The sequence below is a fragment of the Suncus etruscus genome, chromosome 10 (genome assembly GCF_024139225.1).
Source record: "Suncus etruscus isolate mSunEtr1 chromosome 10, mSunEtr1.pri.cur, whole genome shotgun sequence".
Classification (NCBI taxonomy): Eukaryota; Metazoa; Chordata; class Mammalia; order Eulipotyphla; family Soricidae; genus Suncus; species Suncus etruscus.
In genome coordinates, this window is record NC_064857.1 from 72,670,959 (window position 1) to 72,696,537 (window position 25,579).

Here is a 25,579-nt window from a genome sequence, read left to right on the forward strand (position 1 = left end):
GCTGGACATAAGTCCTAGGAGTGGGAGTCTGGTCTAGAGTCAGCTGGTTTCTCACTGCAAGATTTCCAGAAGTGGACTCAGCCAGGCAGCCATTGTGCCCAGTAGTGGGGGGAATAAGTCCTAAGTGAGTTCTGGGTGGCATTTGGGGTGGAACTCTGGCCAATGTGCATGGTGGAAAGACCTGCTGGTGAAAGAATACAGGGTAAGATGCTTGCCTGCATGTGGCTGATGTATGTGCAATCCTCAACCACATATGGTCCCTGAGGATTCCCAGGAATAATCCCTAAGCAGAATAAGGGGAAAGCCAAATGTAGGAAGGGAGGAAGAAATGAAGCAAAGAAGGAAAGAAGGGAGGGAAGAAGGAAGTGAAGAAGGAAGAAAGGGAGGAAGGGAGGAAAGAAGGAAGGATGGAAGGAAGGGAGGAAGGAAGGGAAGGAGGGAGAAAAGGAGGGAAGGAAGAAGAGAGGGAAGGGGGAGGGAGGGAGAATAGGAAGAAGGGAGGGAGGAGTGAAAGGAGGAAGGAAGGAAAAGAGGGAGGGAGGAAAGAAGGAAAGATGGAAGGGAAGGAAGGAGGGAGAGAGGGAGAAAAGGAGAGGGAGGAAGGGAGGGAGGGAAGTGAGGAAGGGAAGGAAGGAAGAAGGGAGGAAGAAAAGGAGCAAGAAGAATGGAAGAAAGGGAGGGAGGGAGGAAGGGATAAAAGAAATTTGCTCTGAACTAGGAACAGTCAGTGAAATCCTGATTTGGTTTCTGTTGGCTTCCAGCACTCTGGGGTCTTTGGGCCTGTTTCTCTGGAGCTGTAGTGAGCTGCAGGTGAGGAGGTGCCTGGAGGCTCCACAGTGTTGCTGTTGCCCCCAGGTTGGAGGTCTGAAGGACTCTACATCCATTCAGACCCCAGAATGTGGACTTCTATTTATTCCTGCCTTGCTCAAGTACCCTCCAGCCTACCAAATAATATCCATTTACTTTTCAAGGTACACCCTAAAGGTTTCCCTCTGTGAAGTGCAAATCCACTGCCTTCTCAGGGCAATCACTCTTGCACCCCATTTCTTTGCCCATCTCTGGTTTTGGGCTCTTGTTCTATGAGTATTAGGCTTCTTAGCCAGACTGTGAGTTGAATTGCAAGAGAAAAACATGAATATGAGTTTAAGGTTGGCATATCCGAAGATTCAATAAATGTTTCTAGATTGAGTAAAAACGCTTAATTGTAGGGACTTTTATTCTCCAGTTTTCATTAAAACAAAGTGTCGATGGTGTATTGGTCAAGTTTTAGGCTATACATTTGACATCTAGGCCAATGAAAGCATTACATAATCTTAATGGGCCTGGAGATACAGTATAGGGATTAAGGTACTTTGTCTTGTATGCATCAGGGCCAGTCAGATCCCTGGCCTTGCATATAATCCCCTAAGCACAGAACCAGGAGCAAACCCTGAGCACCACTGGGTGTGATCCAAAACCCCATTCCATCCTGCCCCACTCCCTCACACTTTAGAAGCAACAGAACATTTATGTTGTTTCCTTTTTGTTGGGGATTCTGGGAAGCCTCCTGTGTAACACCTTGTCCCCAGATATGGTCCATCATGAGTGATGTAAATTGGAAAGATACCGATTTATGTAACTCAGTCATCCCTGAAGCATCTAGGAATCCTAAATCGAGGGGGGAATTTCTCTCTTTTTGAGGAATCAGTCATGGCATTAGCAGCTAATACCAACCCATCTCCTCCTCTGGCATACATCTTCCTGCATGTCCATAAATTTGGGAGAGAGGCCAAAGGAAAAAACAGCCATATGTGGACAATTCCGGTGAAGAGACCACAAAAACTCCTCTTTGAATAAGATCCCCAGATCTATTCTTGGAATCCAGAGCTAAAAGACACGCATAAATGAAAAATGCACTACCTTCCAAAAAACATGTTTAATTTTAATAGTGTTTATTCAAGCTCAATACGGACTTCTAAACATCTAATAAAAAAACTAATTTATTGGGGCTGGAGTGGTGGGGCTAGAGGTAAGGCATCTGCCTTCTAAGCGCTAGCCTAGGACAGACCGTGGTTCAATCCCTGGTGTCCCATATGGTCCCCCCAAGCAAGAAGTAATTTCTGAACACAAAGCCAGGAGTAACCCCTGAGTGTCAACGAGTGTGGCCAAAAAAAAAAAAAAAGAAAAGAAAAAGAAAAAAAAACTAACATATGTATTGAGTCCTAAGGAAGGTATTTTACTGACTTAATCTCGTAGATTTGACAAATACAATATATGTATATATATTTGATAACTACCAAATTTAGATATAGATTGAACTCTAGACCTTTCCCAATCCCACCCCCCACCCCCTGGAAGTCTCAGAGTACTATGAAATCACCATCAGGGTCTTCTTTTTTTTCTTTTTGAAATAAAATCTCCAGCCAAGTCAATGTTTTCAGAATTGTTTCATATAAAAGAGGGTAGACACTTCAAGGCTACCTTTTCACTGTTACTTTCGCTATCACATCAGTAGCCTAGGGTTTCTGGAGGCCCCAACAAAGTCACATACATCCCTGAGTAAACAGGATTCCTTTGAATGATGAAAACCTTTTTTGTTTGTTTGTTTTGGGGTCACACCTGGTGGTGCTTAGGGGTTACTCCTGGCTCTCTACTCAGAAATCACTCCTGGTAGGCACAGGGGATCATATGGGATGCCGGGATTCGAACCACTGTCTATCCTGGATTGGCTGTGTGCAAGGCAGACACCCTATCACTGTGTATCTCTTGGCCCACCTGGAATGAGACCTTTTGAGTTGGTTTTCTTTCCTTTTTATGTTTTTTGTTTTTTGGGTCATACCCGGCAGCTCTCAGCGGTTACTCCTAGCTCTAGGCTCAGAAATTGCCCCTGGCAGGCACAGGGGACCATAAGGGATGCCGGGATTCGAACCACCCTCCTTCTGCATGAAAGGCAAATGCCTTACCTCCATGCTATCTCTCGGCCCCTTGACTTGGTTTTCTAAAGAGAAAATCTGCACCCTTTTGATGGAGGTGTCTCGCTTGGCACAGAGGGAGGGATGGGAGTTACTCCTGCCGGTCAGAACCAAAAGAATAGCTTAGCCACTTCCTCCAGATGCCAAGAAGGTGCTGATTAGAACTCTTTTGTAGTTATTTGCTTAAAGAGCCTTGGGGGCACTAGAGACCATTTTCATTCCTAAGGTTCACAGGATCTTTTCTCTTGAAAATAAATGATTGAACCAAATGAGGAGAGGTTGGGATTTAGGGAGCCCTCAGGATGGGATCAACCAGACTCAGATACTATCCCCTCCCTGCAAATGGTAGAAGTCTGCACACCTATTTGCTATCAATATTCACTGTGCAGACTAGAGCACCAAAGGTTTGGTTAAAAACAGATGATAACCTTCAAGCAAACAATTGGGAGCTGACTTCTTTTCAATGACAACTACTAGCACAGACCTCTAAGGGGTCTTTTTGAGTTTGTAAACAGCAAATAGAACCAAACATTCTTTTTTTTTTTTTTAAATTCTTCTGGCTTTTCTTTTTGACCTCTGGTATTTGTATGTATTGACGATCTCGAAACCATTGTATAAAAACACCTTGAAGTGTCAAGCTTTAAAAATGAGTCTTCTTTTCTCTTCCTCCAGTGCAGCTTGGATTATCTTGGCCTTGTCAAAATACATTCTCTAGTTAGAGGTTGGAAATATTTCCCTCCTGGCTCCAAAGTATTGATTTTCTTCAACACTCAGCTCCGTCAGTCAGCCAAAGGGGTGAAAGGTGAAAGTTCATCCAGCACTGGTTGGCTTCATCTTCCTATTAATGTCACGGCCTTTCCACATTTGATCAGTTTATGTGATCACCAATCACATAGATCTCCTGCGACTGCTCCTAGATTCCCTACACAAAATACACTGAAGTCAACTCCGGAGGTAGATGCTGGGCATTTGAATAGGGTTAAAGATGCAGCCACGGTCCACAATTCCTCTGACGCTCATCACTCAGAACACAGTGATGGAGTCTGTTCAAGCTGGTCTCTCTGAGTTCCCCCAAACGAAGCCAGTACAAGTGTATTCACCCTCAGTGAGCCATGAAGTCCTCAAGAACATACAAATGTTCTGAAAACCAACTACAATCCCTTTTCAGGGATTCAAATTCACATTAAATGAAATGAATTCAATTATCCCATGCCAGTCCCTCATGACAGTGCAGCCACACCATGTCATCAGATCTGACAAGATTTAATTTGGTCCAATGAAACACCCACCTCTGGACAACTTGGAGCAGGGAACAGACTTGCAACAGCCTTGCCCAAACTACAGAGGGTGCTGTTGAGTTTCTGGTCTGCGTGTGTCTCTGGTTCTTTGTAGCCTGTCCAGAGTTTGCTTTTTCTGCAGCTGAACTCTCCAGGGAAATGAACCAACAGCAATCAAAGCTTCATTTGGTACCAACGCAGTGTGATGGAGAGTGGGGGACAGTGAAGAGCATATAAATTTCAACTAAGAAATGCTTAAGAACAAGCGGCTGGAGAGATAGCACAGCGATAGGGTGTTTGCCTTGCATGAGGCCCATCTGGGATTGGCCCCAGTTTGATCCCTGGCATCCCATATGGTGCCCCAAGTCTTCCAGGAACAATTTTCTGAGCTCAGAGCCAGAGGTAATTCCTGAACACCACCAGGTATGGTGTAGGCCCCAAAACAAAAATAAACAAACAAAAAGAAATGCTTGGGGCTGGAGAGATAGCACAGCAGTAAGGCATTTGCCTTGCACAAGGTCTACCAGGGACAAACCTAGGTTCAATTCCCAATATCTCATATAGTCCCCTGAGCTTGCCAGGAGTAATTTCTGAGCGCAGAGCCAGAAGTAACCCCTGAGTACCTCAGGGTGTGGCCCAAAATAAACAAAAGAGAAGTGCTTAAGAACGAAAAAAGAATAATATTTTTCAATGAGAAAGACAAATCTTTGGTACAATTCAGTTTTATTTAACACACATATGTACATGGGGACATTCAACACTTACAGAATCTGTTTAGTTGGATCATCCAGTAATGTTTTGAGAGGCAGACAAAGTTGTCTACTTGCGGGACCCCGTGAGCACTCTGGCTCCATTTTTACACGGGTGTCTCATGCCCTGTCATATTCTGCTTTTCAATGACCAATGAAGAAGCCACGTGTGTTTCCACATTTACAAGGACAGGTCCAAATACAGCGCCAAGGAAATCGATAAAACACTAAAGTGCACATGGGGGATGACTGAACAAAGTTTACTACAGTGCTGAGAAACCTAATTGTAGATGAAGTCTACAACTGTGGTTGCCAAGACAGGAGAAAGCTCTGTGGTAACAAGAATGCAAGTCTTAAGCTAACAGTTGGAAAGGTTGGTTTAACCAGCAAACATCATCCACCTCAGAATTCCAGCACCCTGACAGTCCACGGGCTGGTGAGGGAGACTGGCCGGGACTCACTGCAGCTCTGACCCTCTCTGAGCATCCCATCCTGCCTCCTTGCCATACTTTTCCTTCTCCTCACGCATCAAATACTTTGTTTTCAAATATATCTATGGTATACAAGGACTTCGTCATTCCCAAACAGCTGTATTGACTATAATAAACACAGAAACCCACTGAGGTACATAAAATAAGTGCTGGATCTCAGGAGACTGGGCTTAGCTGCTCACCTACCGGGTAACAAGCACGCTTTTGTTTGCCCCAGGTTTCTCTGTCACTAGCGGATACAAGAGTCAGTTCACCACACATGTGTATAGTTCTTTGTTCTTCCTGGAAAGCTATATATATATATAATCTTTATAAATACAATGTACATGCAAGTGGCACGAATCCACTCTTGGAAGAACACCCAAAGACTAAAACCAAGGAATGTTACGGGGTTTGCCACCAGTGGAAATAAAACACTTCCTATCTACATCTATGTGAAACATTCGAAGGACCTTCATTTCTTCACATGTTCTTGAAAGATCTCACAGAGAGATTTGTTCCTGGACGGTTATCCTACTTTTGGGGGCTGTAGTACATAAATTGATGCTCTCTGCTTTTTTTGGTTTCTCCCATTTTCTATGAATTTCACAAATCATCTACTTTTGTGTTGAACAAACAGTTCTGCCTAATTTCTCATCCTATCAACAATTAACCAAGCAAATCCCCCACTATATACAGATCAAATCTGGTCAAGAGCATTAATACAAAAGAATCTAATCTTATACTTCTCCCACGACAATGAACAAGAGCCAGCAGGGAGGAGAAGGCTCCCTAGAGCCGGCTTACTCTGTGTGTGTGACAAACACCCTCTCTGTAATGTCCCAAGAACTCCTGGAGCTGGACATGTGTTCCTGGAGGCCTGTGCAATAGTTACTAGTTTTCTGGCATGCTGCTGAAAAGAGATGCCATTGTAGTTTAGCTCTGACTGATAGGCAGAAGGCTGGTTGTAACTATCGCATGATATAAGGGACACAGGCTGAACACATGGCAACTCATGACTCTAGTATTCTGGAGGGACAGGGTGAGCATGTGCCCAAAGGCAAAGATCTACAACGAGAAACACCAGAGTCTCCTATCCAAGTATCCATTCTACTCCCAACAACTGGGCTCCTCATTCCCAAAGCCCCTCACAAGATTAGTCTTAAGTGACTGGACAATTCTAATAATTAGGCCCTAAGTACTGGTGTCTTTGTTTTTAAATTTTAAACAATACTAGCACTTAAGCAGAATATGAGCATCTTGGAGGACTTGGAAGGTATCTGGAAAGCCATATTCTCCACAAGGGAAACTCACAGGGATGGGGGCATTCTTCCTTAAATCTCCAATTGGGTATCCTGTTAAAGGAGGTGGGGGTGGGGGCTAAACTGTAATCACTGGAGGAAAAGGAACATGTAAACGCAGAATCCTTTTGGTAAACAACAGTGTGTGGGAGGACATCCAAAGGGAAGGGATTTCGGTCATCAGGACTGCCCCGTGTCCCTCCGAACTTCCCTGTCCCCAAGTCTGGGTGCCAGCTACCTGTCAGAGCAGACCCGCAGAGCAGGACAACATGGTCCTTGCCATGGTCACAGTGCTCACTGATGTTCAGGCTCCTGACTCCCCTGACGACCCAGTAGGCTACCTCCTGAAGGGAGGCACCTTCCTGAGCAATACCTGCCCTGGAGGATGATGACAGAAACCGGCTCTGCCCTGGGCAGCTGCTGTAGTTGGGGCCAGGGCAAGGGGCACAGGACAGGATGGAGGCAGCCGGGACAGAGGAAGCAAAGGATGTAGTTGTGGGGCTGCCGGCTGCAGGCCTTAGACCATAAAGCGGTGCTCCTTGCCGTCATGGGCCATCAAAATGACATTGCGGTTGGATGTCCAGATGAGCCTGGCCAGTCTCAGGGCATTGTGGGAGCCAGGGGAGGCTGGCTGCACGGGGGGCACCTGGTAGGTCTTGATGCAGCGCAGCTGTGGGGCCGAGTTGAGCATCCCGATGCTCCCCAGCAGCGAAGTGTTCATCTGCAGGTTGGAAAAGCAGAGCTCAGGGTCAGTGAGAGAACCACCTCCCGCCCCGCATCTGTGTACCAGGACCCCCTTGGAGGTTTAGTTAACCTCACTGCAGTGCTACTCTGTGCACAGAATTGGTCAACCCGGGAACTGCAAGCTATCATGCCTTCCAGTATGTGATACTTGGGGTCCGGAGCACTTTGCTTTCCCATGATGCTAACTCCATCTCCTGAAGAACAGACCCAGGAAGTCAAGTTTGGGAGGAGAGGGACTGACTTATAATTAATTAGTTCCAGAAAATGAGACCAAACTGTAGCTCGAGAGACAGGTTTGCTGACTCAAAGCTCAAACTCTGCCTCGCTCAGGCCTGACTCCCTCTACCACTGACCTGCCTAAGAGCTAGTCTCTGGCAAACTCTGGCCCCACTTGAAGGAGAACCCCAGAAGTGGCCATACCTCCCCTGGAGGTTCACTGCTCTGCAACAGCAGGGCTGCAAATGTCCTCCCCACCCTCACTTGCGAAGACTGTTGTCAGTGGGAGATTTGGCTTTTTTTTGGGGGGGGGGTGATAACTTCTCTGAATTTGACTTTTATTGAACAGTTTCTGAATTCACCAACAATATGAAAATGATGGACCGTGGGCCTTTTTGTGTTCTGGCCTGACAGTCTGAATACAAAGAAGTGGAGGGACTGGGCTCAGTGATGGAGCCTGAAGAATCCTTTTGGCGACAAGTATGAACTTATTAGCAAGCTATTCCGCACCCAATACACACAGAAATACATGAACAGACACTGACACTATACATCTCTTGTGCTACTACAATCACATATAGAGGAGATGTAAAATAAGGAAGAGCGTGAGAAACTCAACATGACCGTCCCCTGATGCCCCTCCCCAATTCTTCCCATCTGGACATCTCAGGGCCCAGGGATCAGTGGGAAGCTCGCAGATGCTGGCCCAGGGTGTTCAGATGTGGTGGACACCGGAAACCATGGCACTCCTGGGACACTGCAGATGTGTGGCTGCGGCCCTCACGCCTGCATCAGGACCAGCACGGGCAGCAGCCATTGCTTTTCCGGGCCCTGCATCGGCCGGGGTGTCAGAGGGCGTAAATCATGGCTTCTCCTGCAGGATGAACGCAGGCTCCACTGACATTTTCACAATTTAAATCATCTTGAGTAATAACCCTTTTAAGATGACTAATGTTACTGATTTTCCTGCATTAATAATAGTGCCGAACACAACACAGAGGTGAAAAAAATCACTAGTGTGCGAGGTCACATTTTAAAACCAAATGTATGGTTATCATTAACTCTTTCAGTTGGCATTTCACGAAGCCAGGAGCTAGTCAGCACCTTAATGTCATCGTCTTTCCTTGTCGTCTTGGGGGGCGGGGGGAAGAGGGAGACAGAGGGCAAAAGAGAGAGAAGAGCCTTTATGTGTTCTGCAGGGTGGGAAAGGGGGGAGGGGAGAGAGAGAGAGAGAGAGAGAGAGAGAGAGAGAGGAGAGATGGAGGAGAGAAGAGCCTTTGTGTGTTCTGAGGGTTACCAAATAGTGTTGATAGAAATAATGATGATGCGTTTGATTTCCTGGTACTCAACAGTACAAAAAGTAACCATTCATAATAACTTAGTCTTCTCAACAGAACAGATCCAAATGATCCAGAAAATTGCTGGTTAAATTAAACTGGCCTCAACTGGCATACTGCTCTTTAAAAAAAAAAATCTAATTTCTCAGTTGATAAATAACTACAAAGTATTTTTCATTCTTTATGGATTTTCTATGAAAATATGTATGAAGCTTGATTTCTTCTGGTGCTTCAAATACTAGGGGTTTCCAATAGGCTCTGACAAATCCCTATTTTTAATTCTTTCTTCCCAGTTTAGTCTTGTGCAAAGAGTGGGTTGAAGACTAAACAGGGATGGAGGAAAAATACCTTATTGAAATACTACAAATAGAAAGATTTCAGAAAGCTGATTATTATGCCTGGGTGTCCCTCACAAGCCAAGCTACCTCCTCAATGGGCTGGAAATCAGATGATAAAGTAATAAGAGCCTCAGTAGAGCTAAATAGTCTTTCTGCTTCAAAACAGGAGTACATAGAATTCTGAGTACATGATCATTGCAAATGCTGCAGTGAAGACTGTAGTGTATTTTCGTAAGATTGTTTTTGCCTATCATCCCACCTGGATCTTCCAGGTGGGGGCGATTAAGGAAAGAATAAAGAGCTTGTGGGTGAGAGGAGAAAAACTTTTTGGCAGAACTGACGGCTGGCTTGGTTGTTGTTTAGGAGTTGGCATCAGAACTGTTAAAAGACTCGCCTCACCAACTTTTGTCCCCCAACCTTTGTATCCGTCTGGATTATTTGCGGTGGAGAATTGTCACTTAGGCTTCCCCCAGTAGGGGGAACGGAAGAATGGGATATAATCTCCCATTTTGGGAGATATTTCTGGACTCTCAAATCACCAACAAGGGGTTCAAAATCTCCCAACAGAAGACCCACGGGCTGACTATATTTTCTGTTCCTTGATCATCTCCTTAAATTAAAGATTAAGCGAAAGTAAAAAGGACAACTACTGATTTTTTTTTAATTAGCTCAGCCAAAGTAGTCTCAAGATAACAAACCACTATTACTCAATATTAATGTTTTCTTGATTGGTGGCTGTCTAACAAACTCTGTTAAAGTAAGGGCAATTGGAGTAAGCCTCAAATAAAAACTAAGCAAAATTGTTAATATTTGGGAATGTTAATTTTTTGCTTAATTACAAGGATGATACATATTTATTGAAGAAAATGCAGATAAGAGAGGACAAAAAGGAAAGCAAAGATCTTATTTACAGAGACTATCACTTTTATAAGCATGCTTTCCCCCACTTTTAAAAAAACCATTTCCATGAAGATTATTTTCTGAACACAGAAACACAGATATATATATATATACACACACACACACACACAACTGTAATTCATCAAAACAGGAAGTGTTTTAGTGCTCTTCTAAGTGTAAGTAATGCCACACTCAACCTTTTACTAAGTCTCACTTGAGTAATTATTCAACCAATATTGCTCATTAGCACTCATTTCTCAACCAAGATTTTAATAGCAGATAGCCCTGGTTGGGTTCTGGATTCATAAGGCCTCATTACATTTTCAAAATATATTATAGTACATTTACTGGAATGATGTAGAAGCATCATCTTATATCGTAAAAACTAAACAGCATGTGTATTGGCTGTGTGAAGACAGCAGGGTTGAATCAAGCACTGCCCTTCGGACTCTTTGACTCCAAGAAAAGAAAGCCCAGTCGTGATTTCCTTGGGAAGAGGTTTTATTGGGTTTTCATGATAACATGGAAATGATGCGTCTGTGTCTTTCACGTATAAGCCTACGTTCAGTGTAATGAAAGCATATGAGCGAGTGGCAGCATATTCAATTCTGCTCGCTGGTAATGAGCAGGAATGGCCTGGTGGGGCCTGACTGCTTCCGGTGCTCTATCTGCTCAGTGCCAGGAATGCAGAGTGCCGACAGTCTATGGAATGGAGGTGCAAGGACATTCCTGAAACAGTGGTCAAAGTCACACAACAGGTATGCAGGTGTTTGTATATCTGACAGAGGCCAAAGACAACAACTGCCTTGGCCTAGAGAACTGAAGGTGAAAAGAGGAATTAAAAAAAAAAATCTAGGGGCTGGATAGCATAGGGGTAAGGCATTTGCCTTGAACACAGCCAACACAAGATAAACCCCGGTTCAAATTTGCCATCCCATATGATTTCTCATGCCTGCCAGGAGCGACTTCTGAGTACAGAGCCAGGAATAATCCCTTAGCGCTGCTGGGTGTGACCCCAGAACAAAAAACAAAACAAAACAAAACAAATTTTTTCTATTTTTTTGGATTTTGGGTCACATCCGGCAGTGCTTAGGGGTTACTCCTGGCTCTATGCTCAGAAATCGCTCCTGGCAGGCTCAGGGGACCATATGGGATACAGGGATTCAAACCGCCATCCTTCTGCATCAAGGCAAATGCCTTACCTCCATGCTATCTCTCCGGCCCCAAAACAAAAACAATTTAACAAATTAGCTTGGTTACCAAAGAAAAATAATAACCAAAACTTCCTCACTGAGGTGGCAGAAACTTGGATGAAAAAAAAAGAAAGAAAAAACTGTGACCAGAGCAATAGTACAGCAGGTCAAGTATTTGCCTTGCACCCCAAATCCCATATGGTTCCCAGAGCATGGCCACGAGTGATTCCTGAATGCACAGCCAGGAGTAAGCCCTAAGCATTACTGTGTGTGGCCCCAAAATAAACAAACAACAATTTTTTTTTCAGAAAGAGATGAAATAGAAAGTTGATTGCTTAGAGTAGGGGACAGGGGGTTGGCACTGAGAAATTCAGGAAAATATTGGGGATTTCTGAAATTACTCTGGCTATTTTAGGAAGTATTCCTTTATAGATGGAATTTATTTCTTAGCAGGAAACAGAAACAAGTTGGACAAAGAGAGACTTGTGTTTGTTCATCCCACAGCAAATGATGTAGATAAAAACTAAGCTCCTTTAAAGTAGGTCCCAGGTCCTCTAAATTTGCATCTCTAGGGCAGAGGCCAGCATATGACCACTGGACCCCAATAAACAATGAAGAGCTGAAGGTTTACATGAACAAGGCTTGGGGATTCTAAGAGAACAGGAAGGAGAAAAGATCGGTATCCAGGTGCAGCTGGGTTAAGCCAGGGAATGGGAAGCAGTGGACCAGGGAGTCTTTTAAGAACTCCCAGTGCAAGAGGCCGTTTACGGACACCTAATCGACACACTGCGGGATTTCAGTGTATAAAACACGAGTCCTGTGGTTACCTGCCAGGAAACATGGAGACGGCGGGAGATCTCTAAGCCAAAGAGCTTAATAGGATTGAATGAAGGTGTTGGGGATAGTTTCTGGAAGGGAGGCTAATGAGAATATAAACTAGAAAACTAAATTAAGGGAAGGGTAGAAAAGTCTCTGACCGATTTGCAAGTTGTCATGTGTTAATAGCATGCTGTTAATTACGTGATTTATAGTATCTGTTTTACATTTTATTAGCTATTGATTTTTCTTTTTTTTTTTAAGAAGCCATCAAGTTGTGTCAAAGCCTTGCTTAAACTTTTGTGTTTTCTCTCTCTGTCTCTGTCTCTCTCTTTGTTTTCAAGCAATAAAGTGAATCTTAGAAAACATATTTGGCATCTAGAGAAAAATTAAGGTAACTGGCAATTTTTTGGAGGTGATTTTGCTTTGGATGGAGGCTGGAGTGATAGCACAATTGTAGGGCACTTGCCTTGCACATGGCCAACACAGGATGGACCCCCAGTTTGAATCCTGACAACCCATATGGTCCCCTGAGACTACCAGGAGTGACTTCTGAGTGCAGAGCCAAGCGTAACATGTGAGGGCTGCTGGGTATGATCCACAAACAAAACAAAACAAAAAAAAATTTTTTTTTGCTTTGGTTAAAAAAAATTCAAAATAGGGGCCAGAGAGAGAACATGGAGGTAAAGTGTTAGCCTCGCATGCAGAAGGATGGTGGTTCGAATCCCGGCATCCCATATGGTCCCCCAAGCCTGCCAGGAGCGATTTCTGAGCATAGGGCCAGGAGTAGCCTCTGAGGGCTGCCGGGTATGATCCAAAAACCAAAGAAAAAAAAAATCAAAATAATGGGGCCAGAAAGATAGTATGGAGATAGGGTGTTTGCCTTGTATGCAGAAGGACAGTGGTTTGAATTCCAGCATTCCATATGGTCCCCTGAGCCTGCCAGAAGTAACCCCCACCCCCCAAAAAATTCAAAATAAGATCGAATAGAGATGAAGGATTGAGGATGAAACACATTCTAAAATGCTACCAATGAATATTTATTTCTCTAAGACTTCGTCAGAGGCCCCAGTGTGCCAGTCCATAAAACATAAGTCCTGACTGTTGGGGGGAAAAAAGAAACTCACATCCAGAGACAGATGAGAAGCCAGGAGGATGCTGTGATGGTGTGATGCTGTGAATGACTCACCCCACACTGGAGAGTTGTCCCAGGCAGCAGAGTGGCCTGAGCACACTCCCTGCCCAGGTGCTTTCAGTCCAGGCCCTGCTCTTGTGTTCCCTGAGCCCTGGTTGGGCTCCAAGAGACCCCTCTCCTGTGCTCCCTGCTCTTCAACAGCACCAAGGCTCAGCTTCAACGTCACTTCCTCCTGTGGCATTCCCCAAAGCCTCTTTCCCAGCTTCCGTCTAAGTCATAAGGACTTGCTTATTTACCTGGATCTTTCTCAGAATCAAAGCAGGGTTTGGGTCTCTCTTTCCCTATGCTGCTCACTGAGTTCTCTCAGAAGCCAGCATGCTGCCACTTAACATGGCACTTGAGCAAGTCACATATACTTGGAAAGCTGGGAGAGTGGGCAGGGGTCTCAATGGAAAGCCTTTCCTAGGAAAAGAACATCCTGCTATATTCTCCCAGATCCTATGGCATCTTTGCTTACCTGCCAGAAAGAAATGTGGCTGTCAGTATTGGAGTAGGTGGCAAGGTACCGTCCATCAGGAGCAAAGGCCACTGCAGTGATTGGTCCCTTGTGTCCATGGATTGTCTGAAAGAAAATCCCAAGTCACTGAATGGCACATGTTCTATACAAGTGTTCAGTGTACATGTGCAAATCGAGTTGCTGGTGAACAAGTTACAACCTGGATGTTAGACATAATTACGGTCTTTGTACTCCCATGTGGAACCAACCAGATTTCTCCACTCATTTCTCCATCTTGTTCTGGGGTCTACTTGGTGGAAGGAGAGCATGAATCCAAAGAGGAGGCATTTATGAATGGGTAAACCAAGATGCTAATTTATTTATGTCCATTAAAGAGAAGAACACAACAAATTACAATTTACAGAAATCAGGAAGGTAAGAAACCAAGCAGCCCAGTCTCCCGGGGAACTGGCTCATCTGAAAAGGAAGGTCATTGAAGCAGAATTTTAGCATCTGGTTTCTGGAAGGTGTTAAAAACTGTAATCTCAACTCCCTAATAATTCGATATCTTTCATGTTTTATGCTTCATTTACCACCAATAACACTATTTAAATGCATGTGGCTGCAATTAGTAAACATGCATATATGCTCGTGGTAGAGGTTGAGACACATATATAAATCAAACACTATTAAAATATGTTAACAGGGATAATTTTGAGCCTTTGCCAAATAACTATCATTGATTTCACCATGAATCATAAAGAGAAAGATGTTTTTAGACTAGCTCCTTAATAAGAAGACTTTTTACTAATACTCAGGCTTAATGGTATATACTTATATACATATTTTTTAATAAACATGTTCTATTTGGAGGTACTGAGAAAGGGGAGGAAGAGGATAAGAAAAGATAACATGCACTCAAGAGAGAGCATGGACTTCTCTGAAGGTAGAGAGAGCCCCAGTCTACATCCCAGAATTCAAAAAGAAAAGCATAAAACACATATTACAAGAGGGGAGGTAACACATGTGATCCTCAAACTTAATATTATTAATTATTATGAAAAACATCAGTATACCATGCAAACTTGCATATAATCAAAGTCTTCTTGCACTGTGCTAATCCAGAACATTCCTCTACACTAGTGATCCTCAAACTATGGCCCATGGGCCACATATTGTATTGTTCCCATTTTGTTTCTTCACTTCAAAATCAGATATATGCAGTGTGCATAGGAATTTGTTTTTGTTTTTACTATAGTCCGGCCCTTCAATGGTCTGAGGGACAGTGAACTGGCCCCATTTAAAAAGTTTGAGGACCACTGCTCTACACTAACCAGTGTCAAACCTGAGGATGAGCTGCTGGTCGGTCTCTGTCAGGAAGGAAGTGGGTGATGTTTCATGACAGGTGAGGCTACACCTGCTAGATCTTTGTTTTTCGTTTATTGCTTTTGGGTCACACGTGGAAGTGCTCAGGGTTTACTCTTGGTTCTGCACTCAGAAATAACTCCTGGCAGGCTCAGAGGACCATATGGGATGCCGGGAATCAAACCTGGGTCCGTCCTAGGACAGTTGCATGCAAGCAAATGCCCTACCACTGTGCTATCGCTCTAGCCCCTGCTATTTCTGAGGAAAAGACTTGGAGTTGGTGGGATAGGGCACATTCATGATGTGATTTTCCTCATAGGGATGATGAATATCAAGAAGACTTATGATTCACATTTGAGCAATAAACACAGGGATGGGAGGAGGAGACCAAGTGTATTTCTCAACTGTGATTTTGCTCCTTTTTTCCTCCCCTGCTAATCAGGGTAATTTCAAAGCATCATAGGCTGTAAAATAATTCCTTTTCCACACGTACAGTGGAAAATAAAAAGGTCATCCTGATAATAGTGCTCCGGGCTTGGGATGGAAGGGCACCCTACTGGGTCAGATTAGTGCTCTGGGGACTCAATACTTCCACTGTGGAATCCGAACCAGGTTATATGTGGTTCACTTACTCTTAGGAGGATGATGGTGATAGTGCCTGCCTCTAAGAGTTTATGAAGATTAAGAAAACTATCTCTATATATGTATGTATATATACCAACACACATACATAATATTCTATAAATATATGACACAACAGTGATATGTATGCACTATTGAGTATCGCTGCATTAACAACATCAATTAACTCAGTAAATACTGTAAATAGTAAAATTAAAAACCAGTTACCTGGGCATATTGTTTAAGGAGAAAAACGAGGGGCCTGAAGTAACAGCACAGCAAGTAGGACACTTGCCTTGCAAGCATCAATCTTCCACTTGCATATGGTCCCTTGAGCCCACCAGAAGCGATTCCTGGGAGCCAGGAGTTAACCCCTGAGCATTGCTGGGTGTGGCCCCCAAACAAAACAAAGAGGAAGGAAGAAACAAACAAACAAAAGAAAGGAAAGAAAGCCCTGGTATTTATCCTAGCATCAGCAATAGATCACATCATCCTGGGTGGTCCAGAATGGTAGATTTCAGACTGTAGCATTTTATTAAACAAATGTGGTAACTACCCATAGATTAGCCTACAACTGTGGTGAGTACATTGGATAATTGTTGCAAGCAGCCAAGGGAGCATCACATCTTATCACTGGGTTTGTAAAGCACAGAGTTTCTTTGTGCTGCCTATCTCTGCAGTCACTTATCTAAAAAACAAAAGGCTTTACAAAATCTTGCTTAAAAAAAACCTTTGGGGCCAATGGGAGATAGTTCAGGGCTGCAGGCCCGGAGTGTATAAGGTCCTGGGTTTGATCCCCTTATATTTCTGGGTGCAGCCCTGAGGGACCTGCAAGGGCTGATGGATGAAAATTGGACTTGGTTTTTGTAGTCCTTCAGATAAACGCTTTTTGTTTGAACCAAGGCAGGAAGAAGGCACAAAGTGCAGAGGAGAAGCACTTTTCAGTGCACACACTGGGTATTATGAATTGGTTAACATGGCACCACTCCAACATCTATGTCACGCAAAGCAAGGTTAGCCCCGAAGATGGATCTGAAGTGCCTGTCTGGATCCCCAGACCCGGACTACTCTGCATGGAGGCCAGAGGTATCTCTCTGTCCATTCATGCATCAGGTGTAGGCATCTTGGCCCTGTGTGAAAATGAAGATGGCAGCATGTCCAGGGGTGCTGGGCTCTGGGCAAGCACTGGCTGGAGGAATGTCTGTGTATGTGTAGGGGGTCCCTTTTCAACACCAGGGGCCTCAGCTCTAAGAAGGTGGCCCAGTGCTGGGACAGAGGGGAGTTGAGTGGTGCTGGTCTGGTCTCCCTCCTCCATGGCTGTCAGCATTACCTCCATTTCCCTTGACTGCATCCCTGCTGGCAGCACAGGAGGTCTGGGATCCTGGGGGTCCCTTTACTATCTAACACTACACAACACTGCAGGACCAGTGGAATCAGCTGTAGCCATGCAAGGCTCCTCAAAAGCATGTGTGAAGACAATTACTGTCTGTCCCACATCAGCTGTAGAGGTGCTTGGCCAAAGGGTTGCTGGGTGTTCCATCTCCTCCACAGCCTCCCTCTCGGGAGGTTTCAGTCCTGCACTTGTTCTGTGTCCAGAGGCGCAGAGACCATGAACGGACCCATGTGTGACAAGGGCCTGGCTTTTCCCTGATTGTGACAAAAGACACAAAAGAGCTGAATCTGGCCCAGATACAAGTTCTGCAGGCTGAGTCCCAGAGTCCGTGATGGGAGCAGGTCAGCCCAGCCACCAAGCAGGGGGCTGAGAGTCTGGTGACTGGAAGGAAGCTGGGCCAGCCATGGAAAGTGATTCGGCCAGGAGCCCAGTGCCCCACAGGAGTACTCCCAACCCAGGACTAGTTGTTGTCTGTCACTCTCTCGGGGCAAAAGACAAGTGGATTTGGTATCATTTTAACATCTTAATGGAAAATAGATTTTAGGATAAATGTAATAAAGTGGCTATCTTAAGTTTAAGATAGAACGCCTCAGGTAAACAGCCTTTATTCCTTAAAAATGGCCGCAGCATTTATTGCTCGCTTTCAGTTACTGAAAGTTACTTAAATGCCATTTGGGGATAAACAGGCCAACATGGATGAATTGCAGGAGCTGCTCAATACCTACATTTGGGTTTTCCTTCAAAACACAAGAAATAGGGCTTTCTTTTAGTGATATGGATACACTCATATGAATATGTGCAGATATACGGATAGACAACACCTTTATCCAGGAACAATAGAGCCAAAATACCCATGATTTTATTGCTATTGTGTGTTAGTAATAAATTTTTGTGTTATTGAGGTATTTATGCTTTCACTGATTTCATTATAATTTTTAAATTTGTTTTTGGGTCATATAAAAGCACTCCTGGCTCTGTGCTCAGAAATTACTCCATGAGGAACACATGGGATGCTGGGGATTGAACCTAGGTCAGGCGCATGCAAGACAAATGCTCTCCCTACTGTGTTAATGATCGGGTCCCTATTATACAATTAATTTTTAAGGGAAGGCCTATGATCGAGCAGAGAATAAATATTTAATTCAATCACTGTTTCCTACCTTTTTTTTTTTTTTTGGTTTTTGGGCCACACCTGGCAGCGTTTAGGGGCTACTCCCGGCTCTGTGCTCAGAAATCGCTTCTGGCAGGCTGGGGGTGGGGAGACCACATGGAATGCCAGGGATTGAAGTCTGTTCCAGGTTGGCAGCATGCAAAGCAAACACTCTTACCATTGTGTTATCACTCCAACCTGTTTTCTACTTCTAAATTTCTTTTTTCTTTTTCTTTTCTTTTCTTTTTTTTTTTGTGGGGGGGTTCTGGGTCACAACCAGCAGCGCTCAGGAATTACTGGTTCTATGCTCAGAAATCGCTCCTGGCAGGCCCGGGGGACCATATGGGATGTCAGGATTAGAACCAACCAACCTTCTGCATGCAAGGCAAATGCTCTACTTCCATGCTATCTCTCTGGCCCCACTTCTAAATTTCTTTTTTTTTTTTTTATTTCTGTTCTATGGATTAAATCAATACTTTAATTAAAATGTATATTTTAATAATAAATCAAGAACAAAATCAAATTACATGAAAATAACAAAGTAAACTGGGATCGTTTATCTTAGAGACATTATTAGGAGAGGATGAGATTTATCCTATGTGAACCAAAAATTAAAATGATTTTTTTCCTCTTCATTAGAAAAAAAAGACAACTTTTTCCTGTAGGAGTTATTGTGGAGAAGGCTGCTAGGAAGAAACTGATTTATCAATATCTTCTGTTTTTTAAAAAGCTTAAAATTGTTTCCAGGAGAGTTGCAGAGAGGATTCACTTCTAAATTTCTTCCTTTTTTTTTCTTTTGGTTTCATGGGACACACCTGGAAGCACTTAAGGGTTACTCTTGGTTCTGCATGCATAAATCGATCCTGGCAGAATTGGGGGGCCATATGGGGTGCCAGGATTCGAACCCGGGTCTGTACCAAGTTGGCAGCGTGCAAGGCAAACTCCCTACCGCTGTGCTATCACTCCGGCCGCATATTTCTAAAATTCTATTCTGTTAAATACAGGCACTGGTTTCGGGAATTTTTCCCTCTTACTATTCCAAGAAAGAACTTGATCAGATTCAAAGGCTAAATTTTTCTAAAGTTTTCCCTATCCACACCTGAGTCCTCCTTCTTCCTTTTCTGCTTCAGGTTAGCAGGAGTGGATGCTGCCTGCTCGATGTATAGGCACATGCAGGAATCACACACTCGATGTGCTCAAACATGCAAATGGACACACGTGCACGTCCTTCGGCTTTACTCCCGAGTTTTCTGAGGATGGAGCATCTACATTAATACCCAATTAAATGGGACATAACTGGCATTTACTTTTTCTGCATGCCAGAATGATCAATGTTGTGGAATCCCACTTTGAAATGTATGCTTTCCAAGAACCCCCAAATATCACAGAACTCCTAGTGATTTTAAAACCATAATTACCTTCAATAATTCTTGACATGCCTGACACTAAATTACAAATATCTTTATGATTTTGTAATTCATGCTGATTCAATTAAAAATAATTTTTGGCTAATAAAAAGCAGAGGCTTATTAATATGGGAATGGTGACTCCTAAGCTCAATAATGATAATATGGGGGGGGGATGGACCTGTATATTATATCTTTAGATATAATTCAAAAGCAACACTTTTCATGTAATTTAATGCTTAAAAATTATCCTCAGGGCTGGCGAGGTAGCGCTAGAGGTAAGGTGTCTGCCTTGCAAGCGCTAGCCAAGGAAGGATCGCAGTTCGATCCCCCAGCATCCCATATGGTTCCCCCAAGCCAGGGGCAATTTCTGAACGCTTAGCCAGGAGTAACCCCTGAGCATCAAATGGGTGTGGCCGAAAAACTAAAAAAAAATTATCCTCATATTTAAATATTATTCATGGGACTCAGTGAATGTTAATGTGATTTAGAGAGAAATAATTCAGTTTTTAGCAACAGGGCAATGAATACATTCTTTTTTCAAATGCCCTATTGCTGATATGAAATAATCACAAAACAAATTAAACTTTGTTTTTTGTTTTGTTTTATTTTTTGTTTTTCGGGTCACACCAGGCGGTGCTCAGGGGTTACTTCTGGCTCTATGTTCCTGGCAGGCCCGGGGGACCATATAGAATGCCAGGATTTGAACCACTGACTTCTGCATGCAAGGTAAATGCCCTACCTCCATGCTATCTCTCCTGCCCTAAACTGTTTTTCGGTCACAACCGGCAGCGCTCAGGGGTTACTCCTGACTCTACACTCAGAAATAACTCCTGGCAGGCTCAGGGGACCATATGGGATACTGGGATTTGAACCACCATCATTCTGCATGGAAGGCAAATGCCCTACCTCCATGCTATCTCTCTGGCCCCCCCCTTTTTCTTTCTTTCTTTTTTTTTTTTGTGATAACTCAATATACTTACAAAGTTACAAGTAAATTTTTTTCTTTGGATTTGAGCAAAAGCAAAGCCATTCCTTTGGGTGGAGGGTTGTCCTGGATGGGGATGCTTTTCAAGAGAACTTGAATAGCTGCATAATACACAGGCAGCTGGTGGGGACCTGATGGCTCAGTGCGTGGGGATCATGTGGCACTGGGTATTGGGCTTAGGGTATGTGCTCTTCCTTGCTTTTTCCTATCAGTGTTTTTCACATCAATCTAGTCAAACACATGTTAGAAATCTGACCAGGCTTCTTTTCTTTGCTGATGATAAATACTCAAAGGATTCCTAAAAACTGGACAAACATGAAAAGGGCTGTAGGCATTCCAAAGAAGACAGGAGGAAAACCTCTACATGTATTAGTGGGTAATAAAAAGCCACACGGAGAGGCTGGAGCAATAATACATTAGCTAAGGTACTTCCTTTGCACTGCAGCTAACCTGGGCTTGGTCTCCAGCATCCTATAAGGTCCCCCGAGCACCATCAGGTAAGAGTCCTGAGCACAGAGCCAGGAGTAACTATTGAGCATTCTTGGGTGTGACCCCCCAAACATAACCAACCAAAGGACACATGAATTGCTTCCATAGAGATTTCCTTAGAAACAGGTTCTCTGGTTCCCAGGTTCCAAGGGGCCCTGGAACTCTCCAGCTTTTCCAGCAGACATGGGGACAACATGTGCCTCAGGAAATGGCCATAAAGGACTGATGCAGTCACCTGGTCAGGTGAGAGGTCCACAGATGGTTAGGACCAAGCAGGGGCAGGGCTTTCATCCATGCCTGTCCTGTTTGCCGCTGGCACAGAGTCTAATAGCACAAAGTTGTGCTACATAGAATTCCACCAGAGCCTGAAGACTTATAGTCTTTAAAAACACACCTGGAAAGGATGTAGGATTTTCTTTTATTTTTATTTTTATTGTGGTCAAAGTGAATTACAAATCTTTCACAGTGAAGTATTTTTTAATATTAAAAAAAGAGAGATGGTGTGGAAGGATCATAGAAAATGAATGCAGTATGGGCACTTTTGAAATTCAAATCATAAATTCAGCAATATCCTATCTCACAGGGGTTGGCAACCTATGGCTCAAGGCTCCAGAGTCACATAAAGCTCTTTTGAAACTTGCCAAGGCTCCAACAGCAGGGCTGATAGCAGGGGTGGGGAGTGGTATCACTTACCTCTGCTGCCTCTAGACCTGCTCAACTAATTAATTTACAAATTTTTTGGGCCTGATGAATTTTTTTTTAAAAAGGTGACTTGTTAATTTAATGTCTATTTCTATGAGGAGGAGTAATTCTGAGGGAGGTCAAACAAAGAAATAACAATAATAATAAAAAACAATCGATCACGCCTCACAGATGATAGCTTACAAGCCTGACACTGTGCACTGAAGTTCAGGAGCAAAAATCTTGTTAAACATGTAAATTAAATATTTTAATTGGCTATTAATTTGCACAAATATATTTTACATTGTTAAGTGAGGGTTCTTTTTTTCTTCAGACTGACAGCTAATTGCACGATCCTATATATAGCATTAAGCTAAGAAACAATGTATGCAGTACTATATTTGTTTTAAATGTCGAGATGGTTTTGTGCCTCCCAGTTTTTTTTTCCTCCTTTGGAAACGAGTCTAAGTGGCTCTTTATGTCTTAAAGGTTGGAGAATGGTACATATCCACCCATACACAATCCAGATCTGGGCATTTTGTGTGTCTAAGTGTGTTTCTTTAGGCCTTTGAACTTTATTAAAATAAAAAATCAGGGGCCGGAGCAGTGACGCAACGGTAGGGCTTTTGCCTTGCATGTGGCTGACCTAGGATGGACCGCGGTTCTATCCCCCAGCGTCCTATATGGTCCCCCAAGCCAGGAGTGATTTCTGAGTGCATAGCTAGGAATAACCCCTGAGCATCACCATGTGCGGCAAAGAAAGAAAGAAAGAAAGAAAGAAAGAAAGAAAGAAAGAAAGAAAGAAAGAAAGAAAGAAAGAAAGAAAGAAAGAAAGAAAGAAAGAAAGAAAGAAAGAAAGAAAGAAAGAAAGAAAGAAAGAAAGAAAGAAAGAAAGAAAGAAAGAAAGAAAGAAAGAGAAAGGAAGGAAGGAAGGAAGAAAAAGGAAGGAAGGAAGGAAGGAAGGAGGAAGAAGGGAGAGAGAAAGAAAGAAAAGAAAGAAAGAAAGGAAAGAAAGAAAGAAAAGAAAGAGACAGACAGACAGACAGGAAGAAAGGAAGGAAGAAAAAAGGAAGGAAAGAAGAAGAAAGGAAGGAAGGAAGAAGGAAGGAAGGAAGGAAGAAGGAAGGAAGGTAGGAAGGTAAAAAATAGAAATTCAGATCAGTCTGGAACATAAGCTATGTAAATGTGGCTCTGAAATTATAAGGTTCATTTCTTTTTTAAATGAAGAGATGCCATGGTTTTAAAATAGAAAACCACCCTCCTAACTTTATTATACAATTAAAAACTTAAGATTTAAATAAGAACAGGGTTCAAAGCATGCTTTTTTTCTTGTTGTGGGAGGACAGGGTTCAATCTCCATACAGATACATATTTTGATAATATTTTTTGGGGGGAGGCACACCCAACAGTATTTGGGGACCCAATCTGGAGCTCCGTTGTGCACAGCAAACACTCCAGTCTTTCGAGCTTTCTCCCCAGCCCTATTGGATCATCTTCAAGTAGGAGATATACTGGCTGAAACCTTCGTATCTTTAGAGCAACCATTCTGCCTAATGATTAGCCAAACTAAAAGGCCAATTCATTATAATGTTCGATATCTGGGCCATCAAACTCTCTAGCACTTAATAAGCAATTAATATTTGTCAATGAAAAATGTTTTGGTAACACAAGGTGAAAATCAATACCACTAGCCCACTTGTTGCATTGCTCGCGCTGACAAGCTATCCAAATAACTACAATCCTTAAGGGAAACTAACTGCTTTGATGTTTTCATTTATGTTCCTCCCAAGCAAACATGAATCCTTTGAAGCCTTTTGTTTGTAACTCAGCATGCACTTTGTAGTAATCTGCTTATAATTGCTATCGTGTATGGGGCCTACAGATGTGCGTCTTTAAATACGGTTCCATGCCTTATTAGATACTATAAGAAGCATACTTAAGGTTATGCATCCACGTATTAGTCATGTTTAAATAAATAGTTGCCAAACACAGTGCCAAATCGTCCTTTTCTATAGTATTTACTTTTAGGAGAAAGCCTGTGAAATGCAGTTGGGACATATTTCCTAAGGCTTCCTGGGTTCCATATATCAACACCACATTAGCAAAAAGACCCATTTGTCATTGCTGTTATATCTGGGGCCTCCCACTGGGTGCTGTGGGTAGGGTGAGGTGTAGGCCACACTTGGCCAACCAGATTGGTGCTTCAGTGGGAGGCCACAAGAGTCTGTCTGTATGAACCCTGTAGTGCTAAGGACCACCAGGGTCACCAAAAATAATTTGAAGGGGGAGCTGGAGTGGTAGTACAGCAGTAAGGGTACTTGCCTTGCACAAGGCCTACTTGGGTTTGATCTCTAGCATCCATATGGTACTCCAAGCACTACCAGGAGTAATTCCTGAACACAGAGCCAAGAGTCCCCTGAACATTGATAGATGAGACCCCCCAAACAAACAAAAAATAAAACAATTGATTCTGAACAGAAACATGGCTTTCTTTTTACTTCTTTTCTTTGAACATAAACACACACAAAGAAAACTAAAAAAGACCTCCAGGGGCGCCACTTTCTAATCTGGAGATTAGGCCCTTCTGTCTTATTCCCCAAATTCCTTGTCCTGGAAACACCATGAGTCACTCAGAGTCTTCCAGATTGCCCATCTTTGAAGTCTTATTTTCTCTAATAAGAACCACTTTGTAATTTGAAATGAGAATGCCTATTCCTGGTGACAAATGCAGCTTTGGTGTGCAAAATGTTGAGCCCCAAGCAGTGTAAAGAGTGAGTGAGGAGGAGGAAGTGGATTAGAAAAGACATAGAACCCTGGTGGGGAAGTCTTGGCCATGGTAGCAGGGTAAGATCAGGCAGTAGTCTTGTACAAAGCTACAAGCTTTCACACTATTGTGTAAACATATATTTTGGTCCACCAAAATATTCTATTCTATTCTATTGCACCATTGTATAAACAAACTTATTAAGTAAGTTTGGAGAAATGATTGTAAAGCAATGAGGTTCATTATAGGCACAGCATTTTTCCTGCTGGGTATTTAACCATTTACTTCAAACTTTTTGTTTGTTTTTGGGCCATACCCATTGGTGCTTAGGAATTACACCTGGCTCGAAAGTGCTTGGAAATCACTCCTGATGGGCGCATAGGACATATGGGATGCTGGGGATCCAACCCAGGTTAACTGCATGCAAGGCAAATGCCCTCCCTGTTGTGCTAATGCTTCGACCCCTCAAATTCTTAGTGATGACACTCTATTAGTCCTTCACATCAGTATTTCTTTTTCTAAGGAACCCAGAAAGCAAGAAAGATCATTTTAAAAGGTTAATATTAGAAATGAGTGTTACTTGCTAAAGGGTATTCCGCCCCCTCCATTCACTTCTGCTTAAAAACATTTTAGGTACTATTTAATACATATTTAGTAGACTTAGTTGAAGCTTGGAATTGATAAAGATCCATTAACCATTTGGAGAAAACAGGTAAGAAGCAGGTGTGTTCTTTTAAAGGGGCAATTTCTTCTTCTTCTTCTTCTTCTTCTTTTTTTTTTTTTTTGGTTTTTCGGGCCA

General features: G+C 43.1%; 1 protein-coding gene across 3 annotated transcripts in view; it reads right to left on the bottom strand.

The window, feature by feature from the left end:
- Window positions 1-4,934: 4,934 nt before the first annotated feature.
- The window catches only part of WDR7 (WD repeat domain 7), a 383,220-nt gene continuing 362,575 nt past the window's right edge, over window positions 4,935-25,579 (bottom strand). For all 3 annotated transcript variants that reach the window (XM_049782166.1, XM_049782164.1, XM_049782165.1), the window contains 2 exons: window positions 13,945-14,049; window positions 4,935-7,469 (listed from right to left, as the gene is read on the bottom strand). In XM_049782166.1, the coding sequence (XP_049638123.1) occupies window positions 7,266-7,469; window positions 13,945-14,049 (309 nt within the window). In that variant the 3' untranslated portion in view covers window positions 4,935-7,265. The remainder of the gene's footprint in view (window positions 7,470-13,944; window positions 14,050-25,579) is intronic.